Source organism: Octopus sinensis, linkage group LG25, assembly GCF_006345805.1.
Source record: "Octopus sinensis linkage group LG25, ASM634580v1, whole genome shotgun sequence".
Classification (NCBI taxonomy): Eukaryota; Metazoa; Mollusca; class Cephalopoda; order Octopoda; family Octopodidae; genus Octopus; species Octopus sinensis.
Window position 1 is genome coordinate 13,891,891 of NC_043021.1, and position 21,677 is coordinate 13,913,567.

General features: G+C 35.9%; 1 protein-coding gene across 3 annotated transcripts in view; it reads left to right on the forward strand.

Annotated features, from left to right (window-relative positions):
• Positions 1–21,677, forward strand: part of LOC115224208 (syntaxin) — a 302,859-nt gene that overhangs the window by 241,709 nt on the left and 39,473 nt on the right. For 2 of the 3 annotated variants that reach the window (XM_029794983.2, XM_029794985.2), the window contains exon 6: positions 5,008–5,116. In XM_029794983.2, the coding sequence (XP_029650843.1) occupies positions 5,008–5,116 (109 nt within the window). Of the gene's footprint in view, positions 1–5,007; positions 5,117–9,975; positions 10,085–21,677 lie in introns of all 3 variants that reach the window. The other variant, XM_029794984.2, reaches the window with a different exon arrangement.

The window sequence follows — 21,677 nt, forward strand, 5'->3', positions numbered from 1 at the left end:
AATGTTGGTTTTTAAAATTTTTAAAAACTTATTCTTGTTTTTTTTTTGTTATTGTCTTAACAATAATACAACACCCCCCCTGCCATTTAATTACTCATTATCTGTATTTCTCTTATAGTTCTTTCTCTCTCTACCTTTACTTTGATGTTTTGGCCAGATTATTATTATTATTATTATTATTATTTTGTTGTTGTTATAGAATGGTGTATTGGCAGTAACTGGCAGTGTTCCCACAAAATTCATTGTGGTATTCAGTTACATCCCTTTAAGTTTTGAGTTCCTGGCATTTTGTTTTTTTATGTCTGGATTCCCTTATCAACTGCCACTTCACAATGTAATATAAATGAAATGAAGCTAATATCCACATTCTTCTACCTAATGACTTTATCATCACACTTAACTGTCTTGAAGTAGATAATGCAATAATCTTTTCTTTTTTTTTCTTTTTCTTATGTGATACTCATAAATACCACAAACCCTGATTTAAAAAAAATAACTAGCTATAACAGAAATAAAAAAAATTATAAACCTATGAAAATATTGCAATTAAACTGTAATAAAACTGAATCAACACACACACACACACGTGTATATTTGTGTTTGTGAGTGTGAATTAGTTAGGAGGAAGATCAATGCTGCTGATGCTCCATTCCATCTATGCAAGCACACAAAAAAGTGGACATCAAAATGATGAGGAAGAGGAGGTATTTATTCCATTGAAGGCGGCGAGCTGGCAGAAACGTTAGCACGCCGGGCGAAATGCTTAGCGATAGTTCGTCTGCTTTACGTTGTGAGTTCAAATTCCGCCGAGGTCGACTTTGCCTTTCATCCTTTCGGGGTCGATAAATTAAGTACCAGTTACGCACTGGGGTCGATGTAATCAACTTAATACCTATGTCTGTCCTTGTTTGTCCCCTCTGTGTTTAGCCCCTTGTGGATAATAAAGAAATAGGTATTTGGTCCGCCGCTACGTTCTGAGTTCAAATTCCGCTGAGGTCGACTTTGCCTTTCATCCTTTCGGGGTCGATAAATTAAGTACCAGTTACGCACTGGGGTCGATGTAATCGTCTTAATACCTATGTCTGTCCTTGTTTGTCCCCTCTGATTTAGCCCCTTGTGGGTAATAAAGAAATAGGTATTTATTCCATTGAAATATCTGTCAAGCATAATTAAATTATGGTTTATTAGTCAAGTCTATGATTTCTCTGCTTGATTTTATATACAACAAGAGTGCTCAGAGAGTGCAAACCTCTGCCAAGGCAACACAAACTTCCTCTCAATGATTACCAGAGATGATTTTTAAAATGAGAATATCTGAAATAAACTCGACTGTTCTCACAAACGGGATATTAAAAATGAACCTGACCACTCTCAAAAATTGAGTAAAAAAAAAAAAAACGGAAAAATAATCCAGAATCCTTGTCCAGTACTGGATTGATCCCAAAATCTAATCAGTTTGTGCCGGTCACTGGGCCAAACATCCCTGAAAGTTTCAAATGAATCCATCCAGCAGTCCTTGAGATATCTTGTCAACAGACAAACAAAGAAACAACTGAAAACAATACTGCCACCTTAGCAAAGGTGGAGGTAATTAATAATCTGGTCTGATGGCTTTGATTGCAGATGTTGAGTGACAGCACACTAAGACATATAAAATATGTACAGAAAAACATCTCCATCTTCTTGCTTCTGCATGCGCACTCTCTCTCTGTCTCTCTCCCTCTTTCTTTCTCTTGCCCCCTCTCTTCTCTCTCTCTCTCACACACACACACACACACACTCATGTGTGCATGCACACACACAGTGAAGGAATCAGTGAAATTAGTATATTTTGTCACTCCACACCCTTCATAACAACAACGGCTGTATATTAATAATCATAATAATAATAATAATAACAATAAAATTGTTTCTGTTTCTATTTCAGGTCTACTGTTGTTGTTGTTGTTGTGATTGTTAATGCAACATATTGATGATAATGTTACTAATGATGATTTTCTTTGCTGCAGTTTAGATGAGGAGATAGAATTCCTCTTCAGCATCCTCTCTTTTCCTCCTTCCTGTGTTTTTGGCCTTTCTCAACATCCTTTCTTCATTTGCTTCTTCATCTTCCACCTCCACTCATACTCTCTGCCTACCTCCATTCTTCCTCCACTCATACTCTCTGCCTACTTCCACTCTTCCTCTGTCTACCTCCACTCATATGCTTTACCTATCTCCACTCATTCTCTCTGTCTACCTCTACTCAAACTCTCTACCTCCACTCATACTCTCTACCTCAACTCATTCTCTCTGTCAACCTCTACTCAAACTCTCTACCTTCACTCATACTTTCTGCCTACCTCCACTCATACTTCCTCCTTTCACTTCACTTTATTTTGCCCCTCCCCCAATAAACAACAAACTGTTTCCACAAAACACACCAGTTAAATCTTGCTGAAATTTCACCTGGCCATCTCAATAAAACCAGGACAGGGTCCAGTCCCTGTTGCAGTGTGGTGCCTTATGTGCCAGTGGAGTGCATAAGGCCTCTTATGTTAGACCAGTCAAAAAATAAAGGCTAGACCAATATGGACTACCCCATACCAGTACTCCTATTTAGATAAAGAAAAAGCAAAATTAAAGAACCCTTTGATGACAAAGTCAAAACTAGCAAGGCTTTGGACCCTAGAGTTGAGAAGTCAAGGACAATGGAGAAAAGTCATCAATGGTCTCTGCTTCGTAGGGAGCAAAAGGCTTAAGTAAAACCTTTAAAAAGGGCTGGACACTTAGCATAATGTTATCCCAAATTTACTGTCTTCATAAAAGGTGGAGTGTTCAAAGATGCAGGTTTACTTGTAAGGCTGCGAGCTGGCAGAATTGTTAGCATGCCAGGTGAAATGATTAGCATTATTTCATCTGCTGTTATTATCTAAGTTCAAATTCCACCAAGGTCGACTTTGCCTTTCATCCTTTCGGGGTTGATAAAATTAGTACCGGTTATGCCCTGGAGTCGATGTAATCGACTTAATTCCTTCCCCCAAACTTGGAGCCTTGTGCTTCCAGTCAAAAGCATTACTAGATTTACTGGTAAGACGACAAGCTGGCAGAATCGGTAGCTTACCAAACAAAATGCTGAATGCCATTTCATCCCTCTTTACATCAAGTTCAACTTTACCTTTGAGCTTTTCAGATTTGATGGTCAACCCAGGGCTATAGTAGAAGACACTTGCCAGGGGTGCCTCACAGTGGGACTGAACCCAAGACCATGTGGTTGAACTTAGTACCAGTTATGCACTGGGGATCGATATAATCGACCCACCCCCCGGAATTGTTGACCTTGTGTCTAAACTTAAAACCATTTTTATATTTACTGGGTTAAGGCTGGCTTATGGTGAAACAACAAGGAGGAAAGGTAATGTGGTCTTAAACTTGTTGTCTGCATAAAAAGTTAGGGTGTTCATGGATGGAATGTCTTTGGTCATAAGGCCTACTGGATCAAGATTGACCTGTGGCTAAACAACAACAAAATAACTCCAAATTCTATTATTGCTACAATATGATGTTTTTCTTTGCTATGTGGAGAGGTTGGGTGGATTTTGGTGTTGAATGGGGTGTCAGTGGGGAAGCCAATTACTTAGCTGAACTTTGTGTCGCCTTGGGTAGCCCTTGGGTACCTTGTCTTCACTCACCAGGCTTTTACAAAAAGTACAACATATTGCAGCACAGTGATTTTTTTCCTCTTAAAGTTATATCTCAGGTGTGGATGTATAGTTAAAAAGCTTGCTTCCCAACCATGTGGTCTTGGGTTCAGTCCCACTGTGAAGCACCCTCGGCAAGTGTCTTCTACTGTAGCCCTGGGTTAACCAAAACCTTTGGTTGATGGAAACTGAGAAGAGTCCATAATGTGTGTGTATGCCCACCACAATCACTTGACATTTAGTGTTGACCTGTTTATGCTCTCTGTAACCTAGTGGTTCAGCAATAGAAACTGATGGAATAAATACTGGGTTTGATTCATTCAATATAGTTCAGTATATTTCTGGCCATTGCAAACCCATGCAAATGAATGGATGGAAAATGAGATAGGAGTTTTGAAATGAGTTTCTGTAAAACTATTTTTTAAACATCAAATAGCCATGGGGCTCCACCAAAAACAGGGATCAAAGGGGTCCACGGATGAAAAAAATGGTTAAGCACCACTGCTCTAAATGGTTACTCCACCGGCTACAAAAAGCATCCATATCACTATTGTATGACACTCTATGCTATGTCTGAATCAAGGGTGAAGGGGTCACATCGTTTCATAGGCCAAGTGGATAAGGGCTAAGCTTGGGGTTAAACAACTATATATAGCACCACCATCACCACAGCTCTCATTCTTTTTATCTTTTCCCTTTCCTCTTCCATCCTTGCCCATCTATCCTGTTCATCAACCACACATCATGCACCCCTGTGGCAGTTTCTTTAATCTCCCTTTGTTTCAGCAGCAGAAAAACAACAACAAGCCCAACAAATGACCACCACCACAGTTGTCACCTACCACAACAACGATGGCAACTGTAACACTGATGCAAACAACAACAATAACAACAGCAACAACAACAATGATATCAATGATGATGATGATGATGTTAATGATGGATTTCCAATGTTTTTTTTTTCTTTAATTTAAATTGTTTTCTCCCCTTGACCATCTTGAAACTAATTCTCTCTTTTTTTTTTCTCTTCTCTTTTCTCTTCCCCTCCCTCTCTCTCTCTCTCTCTCTCAAACTCTCTCTCTGTCATGCACACACACACACATACACACGTGAACATCCACTCACACCGATATCAATACCGTGTGTGTGTACTCCTCTCTGTGTGTGTGTGTGTGTGTGTGTGTGTGCATATGTCTCTCTACATATCTCTCTGTCTATCACTCTCTCTCTCCTATCTATCTATCTATCTATCCTTCTGTGTTTTGCTCTGTCGCTGGGTCTTCCTGCTCTCCCCAACCGTCCGTCCGCCCGTCCGTCTTGTCACCAGTATTCTACAATATCACGTAAATTTGTTGAAGTCATGAATGATTACAACACAACACAGATAGACTACAGGGACCGGTGTAAAGCACGCATAAAGAGGCAAATGGAGATAAGTAAGGCTACAATAGATTTGGATTTCACCTTCTTCTCTTTTCTCTTCACTTTTAATTCACTTTTTTCTTTCATTCTTTCTTCACGTCACCTAGCTGTAGACTACTTTCTCTAGATGGATGTCCAAGCGCGTGTGGATACGTATGTGTGTCTGTTTGATATGGTGTGCATATGACTCTGTGTGTATGTATATATGTGTGTGTTGGCGTGGGTGTCCAACCCATGCCAGTATGGAAAATGGACATTAAATGATAGCGTGCGTGTGTGTGTATATGATGCTTAAATATAAGCTTGTGTGTGTGCAGGTGTATGTATGTGTATTTGTGTATACCTACTGGTATAACACATGCCATATACAATATGCCCAATAATAATTAAGAAGTACAGAGTATTGAAAAGATTCAGGACCTTTGTTCTGTCTTTGTTGGGAGGGGCCCCACATATATCTGAAGTAATGGGGAAACAAGAATAAACTAAAACCAATCCTTTCATTATAATAAGGGACCAAGAAACAGAGACTTTGATAAAAGCTGGAGAATGATGGATGATTAAATATCTTGTGAGATTTCTTTTTATGTCCCTCTATGTTATAAGTTCAATTCCTACCAGGACTGAGTTTGTTTTCTATCCTTGGTGAAATAAGATAGCAGCATTGTGGGCCTCGTGGAGGCGATGGCAAGTGACCAAGATTAGCAGTATACTGTGCTTGAGAAGTGAAATTGCGGTTGTGGCTAATGCCAGTGGCACTTAATTAACACCTGTGCTGATGGCATGTAAAAAGCACCCATTACACTCTCTTGAAAAACCGTATCTGTGAAAATTCAAGGATGATAGTGAGAACAATCAGGCTGGATGTGAGATGGCCGTCATCTGACAAGATGAGGCAAACATCATTAACACACAATTCTCCATCTGAGATTCTTAGGTGAATAGGTGCACGCACTCGGGTGCATGCAGCAACAGCTCGACCAACACACCAACTCAACCACATATTTACAAACACCGGGAATTCTCATAACTCAAAATGTATTGTCGCTTTGTTAATAACTGGCTTGAACTCTCTCAAGTCAAAGAAAAATCATACATACCAGCCAATTCACCCAAAAATCACCATCAGATCATCCTACCCTCTACTATCTTATTCGGTAGTGTGATTCCTGAACATAAACACAAAAGATGGGATGGCCACGATTTATGAGTCTTTTAGATACAAGCCTGATCTATTAGTGCTGATCTGGGACTCAACAAGGAATTAAGAATTGCTCTGCACAGAGTTCTGAAATGCAAATTAGAGTTATCTCCCTTAGATTATAAACCTTTTCTCCCTGCAACAAAGCCTAATTCATTCTCTGTACTTAATGAATCACACACACACATGTACATCTTTTTAAGTACATATATTCGTACATATGTATTTGTGTGTGTGTGTGTGTATGCGTGTTTGTGTTTCTTTTCTCTTACACCATTTTTTTCTCTTTTTTTTTCCTTTCACTTTTTCTCTTCTCACGAAATATAACTTGGCAATATACCTATTTATATGTTTTTATACTAACGTACACACACACACACACACACACGAAAATACCTGTATCTATATATGCAAAGCTCTGTGTGCTTGTGTATATATATATATATATATATATATATATATACACATACATATACATACATACTTACATATATATACACACGCACATACACTTGCACAGCCAAACATTCATATATGCACACATGTTTTAGCTGTGGATCTCCTATATCACTCTTCTGTTATATATGTGACTGTTTAAACATGCATGTTCACACATACACATACTCATGCATTTTATTAATTACTGCATTTCATTATCATCATCATTATCATCATCACCATCACGTTATTTCTATTTTCCTACAGCATTTCTATTTGTGTGTGTGTGTGTGCATGCAGCACGCACACACACCTAAGCATTTGTACATGCACATACAGACACCTTCTCACAGTTTCTTATGATTCTGTTTGTAGCGGTCACCAGTGTCCAGACCCCGTCCATCTATCCATCCTCCCTCTATATCAGAGCCACTTCCATTTACTTCCTTATTCTTGATGTTAATCTTCTTTTTCTGATTTCTTTTTTACCACTTTTTTTTTTTTTCACTGACTCCACATGGAGAAAAAAAAGAGTCTTTAATTTGAATGCCTATTTTGTTGTAATTGTTGTTGTTACTATTATTATCATTTTTACTATCGTTATTATCATTATTATTATTAGTAGTAGTATTATTTTATTACTATTATTATTGTTGTTGTTTGCTGGACTGATAACTTCATTTTGCATATATATATATATATATATATATATATATATATAAAATTCATTTAGGTAGATAGTTATTTCATTTGTGTTTATGTTATTGACAGTAACTTTGAAGTTTAGAATAGTAGAAAGGAGAGGGGGCAGGGTGGGGGAGAGAAATCTGTTCAAATGGGAGATGGCAGTGCCATAGATTTAGTATCCAGAAAAGTAATATTAATAACGACACACAATTTGTCAGTATTTTATTTGGGATGGATGTGAGTGTAAAGTAGAAGAGGTTTATGGATGGAGTTAATGCTAAAATGGAGATAATTCGGAGAGGTGGTTAAAGCATTTGGGGTGTGTCTGAAGGGTGCAATAATTTCTCTTCTGAGATAAAGCACGGTGCATTCATTGCAAAACTCTATCCACTTAATACTCTACAAACCCCTACCTGTTAACTTATTGCACACTTCAGCTGCCCTAAACCTCCACCTATCTCATCTTAATTGTTAACCCTTTCTCCTAATTCCCTCTTTCTAGACAGATGCATAAACTTCCACCTGAAATTGCTCTCTCATTTGGATTCAGTTTCTCCCCTCTACAACATAGAATGAATACTTAGGGTTTGCCTTAGACCCAGCTTCCAAGTTGCTGTCAATAGATTTTATCATCAATATTAGACTACACTTTTGTATTGGCTTCTTTATTCAAGCAATACACATTGTTATTCTATGCATATAAAGATACTTATTTTCAACTATATATATGTATATGTATGCATATATATATATATATATATATATATATATATATATATATATATACACACACATATATGCATATATGTGTGTACATAAGGTGTAAGTTGTATCAACAAAGAGGTATGTCTCCCTTCTTTTTTCTTTGTTTTATTTTTAATTGTTTTTATTTTAATTTGAGATTATATTAATTTTTCAGTTTAATTTAAATATATTTGTGGGTATTTATACATGTGTGTGTGTGTGTACAAGAGAAAAGTTTCTTTTTTTTTTTGTAGTGGAAAGACAGGAAGTTTGCTTAATATAACCTTATGTAAGAAATGTGTAGTGTTTGATAGTTTTGTCATCTGTTAAATAAACAGGTTTAGACATCTGGTCATAGTTTCTGGCAGTCAACCCCTTGGCTGACTGTATCTGCTCAACAACTGTACTCAGATGATGAGAACAGGTAAACCTTATTCTACTATAGAGATATTGTTGTTGTTTGTGAGTTATTTTTTTTTCAGAGGGTTTTTATTTTAGATGAAAATAAAATCCTGCCCAAAATAGAGGGTTTTTTTTTTTTGTTATTATATTAGGGGGTGTTTTGTGTTCTTTTCTCATCTTGCAAAATATTTGGTGACCCCACTAGTGCCCGTGACATGAAAAAAAGCACCCAGTACACTCTGTAAAGTAGTTGGCATTAGGAAAGGCCTGCAGTGACAGAAACCAAGCTAAAGCTCATATTGGAGTTTGACACAGCTCATAGGATGCTGTCAAACCATCCAATCCATGTCAGCATAGAAAATGGAACACTAAATGATGATGAGGATGTGGTGCCCGTATGACTGCTTTTTACATGGCACACCAACATGGGTGCTTTCTATGTGCCACTGGCATGGGTGCTTTTTATATGGCACCAGTATCAGCTGGTTCACCAAGTAACTTGGAAAACAAGGACATCTCAGCTGAAAGAGGAAGAGGAATGGGAAGAAATGGCCATGTGCCAGGTGAGAGGTTTGGGTAAGAGAGACGGTCAGGGTTAACTGTCACATATAATTCTTCACATTTCTAATACAAGGATGTATTGAGTACATTTCTAGTTTTGTACAGTGTGTGTGTGTGTGTGTGAATGTATATATGTGTATGTTGTATACCCACATACGTTTTGATACATGCAATACACTCTACAAGATTTTATTTTTTGTTTAATCCAGGATTTGTTTTATTTACTTCTCCCTCCATAAATCCTTTTTAATAACTGACCTTCCCGCCTCCCACCTTGTTATTTCATTCCCTCGATTTCACAACCCCCACTACGCTGCCAATGTTTCCTCACCTACATATGTGTGTGTGTGTAATATTACATGGAACTCTCAGTGTAACTTATGTAACTATAAGTAAATGAAAAGTTTAGTGTGTATAATACACACACACACATTAATAGCTCTGAAGAGGCTATAGAGGGTGTTGCACAAGCACTCAGCTCCAGTGCACTGCTTCTTATAAAAGAAACAGCTGTAAGCTAATGAAATTGATTATGTGGCTCCTGTTCCTTTATCATTCAGTAACTGACATAGTCACATGAGTGTGTGTGTGTGTGTATATATCTATCTATCTATCTATCATATATATATATAGAGAGAGAGATAGATAGATAGATATAGATATAGATGTAAGCATGTATGTATGTGTCTGTACACACACACACATATACACATATATACACTCACACACATAACCACTTATTATAATGATGCTCTAACTCATCCTCCCTCCCTCCCTGCCTCCCATCTTAGTGCCCAGGCTTTTTCTTTTTTTTTCATTTTCCTTTCTCTCCTGCTCCAGCACGCCACTCTTTCCCGTAAGTTTGTCGAGGTTATGAATGATTACAACACTTGTCAGATAGACTACAGAGAGAGATGCAAGGGCCGTATACAACGTCAATTGGAGATCAGTAAGAGATATTGGAACAAACTTTCATAAACTGTTTTACTCTCTCTCTATCTATCTATATCTCTCTTTCTCTTGCTCTGCCACCATCCCCACCTTCTTTCATATATGCATATGTATATATATATATATATATATATATATATGTGTGTGTGTGTTATTGTATGTTCATCCATAATCTAAATGTATGTCACTTTGGTGTTATGTGTATATGTATGTATAAGAGTAGGTTTGTGTATATATGTATAAAATGTGTGTGTTTGTGGGTATGTTTATATGCAGCTATGTGTGTGTTTTATATATCGGCGCAGGTGTGGCTGTGTGGTAAGAAGTTTGCTTCCCAGCCACATGGTTCAGGGTTCAGTCCCACTGCATGGCACCTTGGGGGCAAGTGTCTTCTACTATAGCCTCAAGCTGACCAAAGCTATGTGAGTGGATTTGGTAGACAGAAACTGAAAGAATCCCATCATATATGTATATATATTTATGTGTGTGTTTTTGTGTTTATGTTTGTTCCTGCCACCATTGCTTTACAATGTTGATGTGTTTACATTCCATAACTTACCAGTTCGGCAAAAGAGACTGATAGAATAAGTACCAGGCTTACAAAGAATAAGTCCTGGGTTGACTTTTTTCGACTGCAAGGCAGTGCTCCAGCATGGCTGCAGTGAAATGACTAAAACAAGTAAAAGAATAAAAGAATATATATATATACATATATAAATCTGTTGATTCACCAGAAGTGATAAATTACAGGACTCAATACAAATGCGAAAATACTTGCTTCAAGCTTTTGATTTCATTTCTGGTGTCATTCACAAAGGTTTTCAAACAGTAGAACATAAGGATCAGCATTTCCTTCAAATTTTCATTCCATATTTCAAAAAATATTCAGACAATGAAAACCAGGCTCGGTTTATCAGCTGATGATTGGAAACGAGAAACTCTGAGTACTAGAAATCAGAACCTTTCATTTATAATGTATTATATATATATATATATTATACAGTAATAACAAGAACCCTTGGATGAAAATTCTTAAATCTTTTAATCCATTGCTACATATGTTTCCACAAACCACGTTTTTTTTTTTTGTTTTTTTTTTTTTTGCTGCATTCCCTATCCATATAAGTGCACTCAAAAACGTTTTACATAAATGAACTTAAAGGATATATGAGGCAGAATGGTTAAGAAGATTGCTTCCCTACCATGGGATTTTGTGTTCAATCCCATTCTATAGAACCTTTGGGGAGTGTCTTCTGCTAGTCTCCAGCCATCTGATATCTTGTAAGAAAAGATTTGGCAGATGATAACCAATTGAAGCACATTGGGTATACATGCATGTGCGCGTGTGTGTGTGTGTGAGAGAGAGAGAGTATGTTTGTATCTCTTTGTCTTGACGTCATGTGATACTTGTGTCACTGTCATACAAGCAATATCATTCATTTTCCAATATTCTGTGAGAACCTGTCTGGCCATGGGGAAATATTACCTTGCTTCAAGACCAGTGAGGGTTGGTGACAGGAAAGGCAACCCACTGTAGATGCCCAGCTTATGCAAGCATGGTAAAATAGATGTTGAGATGATGATGCTGTGTATGTATATTTTTATATATAACCATGCAGCATATTACTTGTCATCGCATACGACTTATCAGAATGTTACTGTTGTTCTTGTGTGTGTGTATTATATATATATATACACACATTTATATATTTATGTGTGTATGTGTGAGGTTGTTTATACGTTTGTGTATATTGATGTATGTCTGTGTTCTTTATTATTTCATTTTATGAAATATGTGTAGCTATATGTATATCACGCATGAAGTGTATTTGTATTATATATTTGTGGGATGCATATACACATACATTCATACTCTCACACACCTGTACACATGTTGTATATTACAGTGGAATCTCCCATTGGCTTCAGTGTATGAGGGTCCAAACAGTCAATATTATAGCTGTAATATTATAGTGGTTTTCACACTTTCGGCGCAATTTAGAAATGTTGATAGCTAACTGGTAGACTGAATGTGCATCCTGATAGCAAATCAGAAATTCCCATGCATCCATATATATATATATATATAGATATATATGCCATGTAACTGGATGGTTGTTAATGTTTCTGAATTCATCCATCCTTTGAGGGATCTTGTTCTTGATCCTGTGGAATGTCCCAAAACCATTCTACTTATGAAGCAAAAGCAAGCTTGGTGATGTGGCCAATTTAAATGCTAACAGCACATCCATGCAATAAGTTGCACTAGGTTACATGTTACCAGTACATATATACATGTGTATATATATATATATATATATATAATGTTGATGGTAATTCTTTGTGCCAGAAGAAGAGTTCAAAGCCCTCGAGCAGCTATGTAAACCAATCCTTGTACAACAGGCTGTGGCACACATGGGGCAAATATGTAGGCTTTGGTCAGCTGGGGCTGGTGTAGCAATGACTCCTTCTTTGGCATTTTTCATGTGCTACAATTGTTCTGGCCCCTTCTGTAGGTTGCATATATACACATACACAAATGCATATATATATATATTTATTTATATGTGTGAGTGTCAGCATGTGTATATACATTTTGTGCTCTTCCTACAGCATTAAGAGTATTTTAGCTCTTATTTCTAACAATGTTGGTGCTCAGCATCCTTAGCCATACTTGGTGACGTTTGAATTTTTCCTTAATGGCATCACATTGCACCTGACTGTTTATATTAATTTTTAGTTTATATACACACATATTTACATATACACACCCCTATAGATATTTTGTCTGCCTGTTTTGTTGTGATCGTCAGATATGTGTTTTTTTTCTCGTTTCATCCACATTTTCCCTTCCAAATCTCATCTGTCCTCTTCCGGTGGTAAGAGTAGAGAGTTACCAAGTCCGCCTTCCTCTCTCTTGTCTCTCGCTTCAACAATTGTACAGTCTAACTGTTTTCTGGCGGTGCTTTTATGTATGTCGCTTAATAATCATATCTCCCCACTTTTACTAAACCCCTCCTGCCTTTCTCTTCCTATATATATATATATATGTACGTATATATGTATGTATATATATATATATGTATGTATGTATATGTATGTATATATATATATATGTATGTATGTATATATATATATTTATATATATATATATGTATGTATATATATATATGTATGTATATATATATATATATATGTATGTATATATATATATAATATGTATGTATGTATATATATATAATATATGTATGTATGTATTATATATATATATATATGTATGTTGTATATATATATATATGTATGTATGTATATATATATGTATGTATATATATATATATATGTATGTATGTAATATATATATATGTATGTATATATATATATGTAGTATATATATATATATATGTATGTATATATTATATGTATGTATATATATATATGTATATATATATATATATATATATATATGTATGTATATATATATATGTATGTATATATATGTATGTATATATATATATGTATGTATATATATATATATATATATATATTATATATATATATATATATATAATATATATATATATATATATATACATATATATATATATATATATATATATATATAATCTGTCTTCCCTTCCATCCCTGCTCAGCATTGTTTTTTGTTTTGATTTTGCATGGAACTTTGAAATATTTATTTATCATTTTCATCAATATTATTATTATTATTATTATTATTATTACTATTTGGCAATCTTTCGTTTTGACTCAGAATAAGTAAACAATGGATTCGGTAGTTTCCTTGACCATGTGTTGTCTTGTCAACTGGCAGTTGACAATGGGAAGAGAAAGCTTATGAGTTGTGCGTGCTTGTTCCTCTGTATGTATGTGGTTTTTGTTTGCGTGTGTGTGTGTGTGTGAGAGCACGCATGTGTGCGTACTTGTTCCTCTGTGTGTTTCACACTCACACATACAAACGAGAACAAGCATGCATACACAGCTCACTTAGCTTTTTCTGTCCTTTGTCAACTGTCAGTCATGGAGACTACCGAATCCATTGTTTACATTTTTCAAGCCAAAATGAAAGATTGCTGTTATCATTTGTTATCTTAGGTAGAAGGCCTGAAATGTATCAATATCTTCAGGACGTGACTCATACTGCTTTTTCTCTGATCCCGGATGGATGAAAAGCAAATAGTGGACCTCAGCAAGATGTGAATTCAGAACAAAGAATCGTAATGATTACCACACACCTTGTGGTGTTTTCTTCCAGTGCTTTACACTACAGTTCGAATCCTGCTCTGGTTGGCTTAAGCCTTTAATCTCTCCTCGGTCAATAAGATACAATTCTAATGAAGTACTAGGGGCAGCTTAGTTGTCCATTTCCTTGTCTTGAATTTCAGATCTGGTGCCCCTATATCAGACATGAGCTGGCAGGATCCTTAGCTTGCTGGAGAAAATGCCTAGTAGCATTTCACCTGTCTTTACATTCTGAGTTCAAATTCCGCTGAGGTCAATTTTGCCTTTCATCCTTTTGGGGGTTGATGAAATAAATACCAGTTTAGCACTGGGGTCGAAGTAATCAACAAGCCACTTCACTCAAAATTTCAGGCCTTGTACCTATAACAGAAAGGGTTATTATTATTATCATTATTATTATTATTATTATTATTATTATCATTTACATTATTATTTATATTATTATTATTATTTTGATTATTACTGTTATCTTTATTATTCATTGTTTGAGAAATACATCGATTGTTTCCTTTCATTATCAATTATTATTATTTTTATTATTATGATTTGTAATATTATAATTGTTTCATTAATGAAGATTTCTAATCAAAATTAAATTTATACTAATTTTTAAAAAACTCTAATTCGTGATGTAGAGACATTTCAATTGGTTGTTTTTTTTGTGTTTAATTATTTAATATTTTTGTTGTTTTTTTTTATATTCACAAGTTATTTTTGTAAATTAAGAAAATTATAAAGAAAAAAACAATCCTTTATTTTCTTTTATATTTCTTTATTCATAATTCTTTTTTTTCTGTTATTTTTTTCAACTTTACCAATTTTCAAACATAATTTTTCATACTTTCACCTTCTCTCTCTGTCTTCCCACTCCCCCATTCACACCATATGACATCATTGTTATCCCCCCTCCCACAACTCTACCATCACCCAGCTTTGCTTCCAGGCTCCACTATCACAATGGGAATCCCCACAACTCCTGCCATGACCACTACCACAAATCACCGCAACCATTATGATTTTCATCATCACAACCACCAGTCATCATCATCATCATCAACATCGTTACCACTGCTGCCATCAGGATTATCATCATCATCTCCATGAGTATCATCATCATCATCACCAATAATACCACAAAGTCTGTGAGCTGGCAGAATTACTACCATGCTGGAAAAATTGCTTAACAGCGTTTCTTCCGTCTTTATGTTCTGATTTCAAATTCTGCTGAGGTCAACTGTGCCTTACATCCTTCTGCGGTTGAGGCCCTGTGTCTATAGTAGAGAGGACTGTCTATAATACAAATGCTATTGTCATGACCACCACCACTTCCCTCATCATCATCATCATCAGTGTATATTCTTTCAGTTATTGGGATTTTTGCCTCTTCATTCGATCACTTTCCTTGAATCCCTTTTTATTTTCTGTCCCTATCTATTTGCTTACTGATCCCTTTACATTGCATAATCCCACTGCATCTTTCACTCTTCCCCCTCCGCTCTCACACACTCTCTCTCTCTCTCCTGACCCTTGGTATTTTCCATGACCAGTCATTCCTACTGTTGAGTTGTATTCTGTGCTCCCTGTCCATTTCTTATGGACCGAGGGGTGTAGTTATATTTAAACCTGACATGTTGTACCTTATATATGCTATGTACAGACCCAGTCTAGCACCTCAGCATCCCGTCTCCCCACCCCATCCCAGTATCCCTGCTGTAACTATCATTGATCAATTTCAGTGATTGATTGATTCTTTAAATGAGACTAATATAGGTTCTTTAATGTTTAATAATGACCAGTTCCTCTCTCTCTCTTTCTTTCTCTCTCTGAGTTCCCAAACTATCCCTACCTTTTTGTCTTTATTTTTACACCCCACTCTATCAAATCTTTCATATAATATGCTAATACTAATAAAGGATTACTTAAATACTATATAATTTATTATATATGTATTTTTAAATATTCTCACACGCAAACACACTCATGACCGAATATCAATGCTAAATCTTATTATTTTAATCACATTCTTCTGAATTTCAGTTTTTCTATATTTGTCATGATAAAAAAAAAGTAAAGAAAAAGAAGCAACAATATAAATATATAATATTGCTCATGTTATTTGAACCTCAATCTTTTGATTTACATAACCATTTTCCCACACACTTTGCTTTCCAATTTTTACTTTATGAAATTCTTGGAATTTCACCTTTCACTTTTAAATTTTTAGGTCTATTTTTTCATTCTCTATAGACATGGTGGGTTCGTGGCAGAATTGGTAGAGCCTCAAAGTACTCTGTAATATTTCCCCTTATGATTTGATTCAAATCCTACTGTGACCAACTCTGTCTTTTATCCTACTGAGGTCTGTAAGATGATAAATAACAGTAAAATTACTCTATATGCAGCATTCAAACCCTTGGCTAGAAAGTTCAACCAACTCTTCACATAAAGGAGATGATCTAGTATGACCTTGGCCCAAAGACTGAATATTTGAAATATTTAGCTACAATATCTCTTTGTATTCTGAGATCAAATCTCATAAGGGCCAACTATAACTTCCACCCTTCTGGGGTTAATAAAATAAAGTACCAGTCAAGATGAGTTAACTATTACTTAACTTGTAACAAAAATTCAAAAAGAAGTCAAGTGACTTCTACTATAGTCTGAAGATGACCAAAGGTTTGTGAGTGGATTTGATGGATGGAAATTGTTAGAAGCCTGTTGTGTGTGTGTACACACAGACACACACACACATATATTTGTGTACGTTTGTCCTCGAGGGTTTTGTAATTTTTTGCTGAATGGACTGCACAGATGATTTGTTTATGGTGATTGAATGTTTGTGTTGTACATTACCTCACTCCCCCCATCAAATTGATATTAGCTGTACAGAGGCACAATGTGCCACAAATCAGATCACAGTGATCACAAAGCAACATGAGGTGAAGGGTTTTGCTCAAGAACACAACACACCATCCAATCCAGGAATTGAAACCATGATCTTGCAATCATGACTACAACACCTGAAACACTAACCTCTAGGACATATGTATGGATATATGTACCACACACATGTGATTTTCATATACAACAGACCAGAGCACTCAGTGTCAGCTTTGTGGAGTTTATTAAACTATAGTATAATACAGTCGACAGCAAATTCTATGATGCTATGAATCATTCTGTTAGGTTACGTCATTATTCTGTAATTCACTTATCAAGTAGACAGATATCCTGTGAGTGCTTGAAATAAAATTGAAGTTTCTGAATTTCCATTTTTGTTCAAAACTGTTCATAAGCTATTTGGACACCAGATAAGTGAATTATACATTTATGTCGCAATGTCATGAAATGGATTCCAGTATTCACTATTGATTGAACAGATATATATATATATCTATAAAATTACATTTGTTTTTATTCTGAGCTGATGCTTCCCTCTGTTGCTACTCAATTTTCATAATTATTTCAGCTTTGAATAAATTTATAAGACTCTAGAGGTCTAAAGAACATCTAAATATGTACAAAAAGCACAACGAGATAAAATTCAGAAATGAGACACATTTGCAATATTTGTGCAAAGTTTTAAGGCAGCAAGCTGGCAGAAACATTAGCACACTAGGCGAAATGCTTAGCGGTATTTTGCTTGTCTTTACGTTCTGAGTTCAAATTCTGCTGAGGCCGATTTTGCCTTTCATCCTTTTGGGGTCGATAAATTAAATACCATTTGCATACTGAGGTTGATCTAATCGACTGGTCCCCTCCCCAAAAATTTTGCGCCTTGTGCCTAGAGTAGAAAAGAATATTTGTATAAATATATATATATATATATGTAACATTGCCAAAAGACAAGCAGACAGAATGAGACATTGGTTAATGTTATTCATTCCTAGAACTCTGTTACTTTGGGTCCCCACCACCAGGAAGAATAATTGTGAGAAATTACTGACTCTGACTGCCCACACCACCACCACCACTACATTGTCAATTAACCTATTTCCCCTCACCATCACACTGTTTCCTACAAACATTTCTTCTTTCTGTGGACAAATGGTTATGTTTATATCATTTTTTTCATTTCCATTTATATGTAAAACGTGTATGTATTGATGTATATGTATGTATAGAAGATGGCCCCAAAATGTGGATCCATAGGAAGTTTGCCATATATGTATATATTCTTTTACTTGTTTCAGTCATTTGATTGTGGCCATGCTGGAGCACCAGCTTGAAGGGGTATTTTTTAGTCAAACAAATTGACCCCAGGACTTATTTTTAAGCCTATTATTTATTCTGATGACCTCTTTTGCTGAATTGCTAAGTTACAGGAATGTAAACCCACCAACACTGGTTGTCAAGGAGTGATGGGGGAGACAAACACAGACACAGAGAGAAAGGAGGGAGGGAGGGAGGGAGAGAGAGGAACATTAAAATGTCTGATATTAAAAAAGGTGAGAATCAAGTCAATGATGCCAAATAGGCCTCACCAGAATGTTTGTGCCAAAATGTTTTACAGCCACATGGATCAAATGTTTCCATGAAGCTGTATCAAGAGATAAGCTATGTTGAATGGTTATTTCAAATCTCTGGACTTTAATTAAATGCATTTTCATCTAATATTTTCCCCCTTGTGTTTGGTAGACAATAATCTACCAAGTCAGTAGTTTGCAGGAATCAACCCAGAACCCAGAATTATTGGTGCACTGAAAGAGGTAGACATATCCACTTGCAACGGCATGAGTATATAGGAAAAGATCAAAAGTTACTAAGTCAATGGGCTTGAAAATATTCAGATAGTAGCTTGCTTACCAACCACATGGTTCCAGGTTCAGTCCTACTGTGTGGCACCTTGGGCAAGTGTCTTCTATTATAGCCTCGGGCCGACCAAAACCTTGTGAATGGATTTGGTAGATGGAAACTGAAAAGAAGCCCGTCATGTATATGTATATATATGTGTGTGTGTTTGTATGTCTGTGTTTGTCCCATCAACATCACTTGATAACTGATGCTGGTGTGTTTACGCAAAAGCGACCGATAGAATAAGTACTAGGCTTACAAAGAATAAGTCCTGGGGTCAATTTGCTTGACTAAAGGCGGTGCTCTAGCATGGCCGCAGTCGAATGACTGAAACAAGTAAATGAGTAAAAGATGTCAAAGGTCACCAATTTGAGAACTTAATGTAAATTTCTGAAATTTAACTCTTCAGTGTTCAAATTATTCTGCCAAACGTAAAGCTTATTTAATTACATTGCTTAGAATTAATGATACATTATCTCATAGCATTGGAATTTCAATGATGTAGTCGTATATTTTTTGTAATACATTGTCGACAAGATGTGAGAGGCCAAATCTGGCCAGTTTGAGCATAAAAAAGGTAGAATATTTGGGCCAGATATGGCCAGTTTAAATGCTAAAGGTTTAAGCAAATTATTTGTTCTCTTTTTATGGATTCAAACTTTTGAGCCATCTTGTTTACCTGTATGTAAACACATATATCTGATAGTATGTGTGTGTCTGTGTCTATTAGTTGCTTTTTGTACAAAAAAAAAAGAAGTTAAAAAAAATAAGAAACTTGAGTATGCTTGGTATTTGCTCATTGTGCAGAATATTGTGAAGAAGTGTTTTTGTGCTTTGTGGTAACTACTTACAAATTGTGCTGTGCTGGGGACCAGTATATCAAAGAAGAGACCCAGTGTTTCCTCTGTGTGTCATAAACCACAACTAAAAGAGGTTGAGGTAGGATTTGCTCTCAGACTTCGTAAAAGCCTCATCAGCAATGATTACCAACGCCAAACAGATCCATAGATTGGTGTGGGGAGGAGGTTATTGCCTGAGTAGTGCAAAAGTGTCATTTCCGAGGAATAGGGGATTACTATCAAATGGTAGCTGCAGCAATGCACTGTTACAGCACATTCCCCCATACTACTGCTACTACTACTACTTATAAATTTTTCACTTAAATTTACCTTTCATTTACCAATGAGCGCAGCTCTCTCTACAAGAATGATTGTATAAATTCTTTGAGTTCAGACAAGTACAGTTCTGTATTGTTAGTGACCATACTCACATGTATAACATAGAAACATACATGTTTGTATGCATATGTTTGTGTGGTAACTTGTTACAAACTCCTGTAGTATATTTACTTTACTCTCACTGATGAGTGCTACTATCTTTGTATGAAGCAGCTGAGTGTACAAAATCTTTAAGCATGATGGGGTTTGTGTCACTGCTTAACACACACAAAAGCTTACATACATGTGAGAGAGTGTAGTGGGTACTTTTACGTACCGCCGGCACGAGGCCACTCAGGCTGTTCTGGCAATGACCACGCTCAAAAGGTGTTTTTTGACAGTGGCTAAGAGGGTTTCTGCACTCCTCAGAACCCCAGAACTGCCTAAATAGGGCCCCAGTACCAGATGCAGTTAAAGGCATCAAACACATGCATACTTACATATATATGTATGCATTCCTCCTATGAAGAGTTCATTTCTGTTTTGTTGTCATTAACATCACATTCTTAAGCATCCATCATCTTTCTGTGTTATAGCAAAACTACACTGGGGGAGATTTTTTTTTTTTTTTGGTTTCTATTTCCGTTGGGTTGTGTAACCATACAATGGCTTCCTTGTTCCCAGGCTATGACAAGAGAGACTGAAACATGCTCAGAGTGGTGGTAATCAACCGACCAGGCAGGATTATTACAAATAAATTGTTTTATACTGCACCAGGTCATTCATCTGTTCCATAAATCTATTCATTCAGGGCTCACCTGATTGTTAAAAAACAAATGATGACTTTGGAGCCAATTCACCCTTTCTTCTCCTCTTCATTGTTACTAAGAAGAAAATTATTAAATAGAAATCTGTTTAACCCTTTAGCATTCATATTTCTTTATAAAATGCAATGCTTGTTCATTCCCGTCATTTTGAATTAATCACAGATTATCTTGTAGCATCAAGATTTCAACAGTGTGTTTGTTTATTTTGAGAATAACATTGTAGGGTAGGTGTGAGAGGCTGGATCTGAGCAGCTTTAATATAAAACAGGTGAAATATTTGGACCAGAGATGGTTGGATTAAATGCTAAAGGGTTAATGTTTCTCTGCTTTTCTCATCTTCATCATTGCATTAACAATGCACATCTGGTTGAGAATTCTTAGTAAAATTTTACACTATTAACCCTTCTGTTATCAACCCGGCTGAAACTGTCTCTGGCTCTGAGTACAAATGTCTTGTTTTCATGAGTTTTGAACTAAAATCTTCCACCAAACCTTAGTCATAATTTATGTTCCTAACACTAACTTAATGATGACTAAGTTATTTTACTAAATTCTT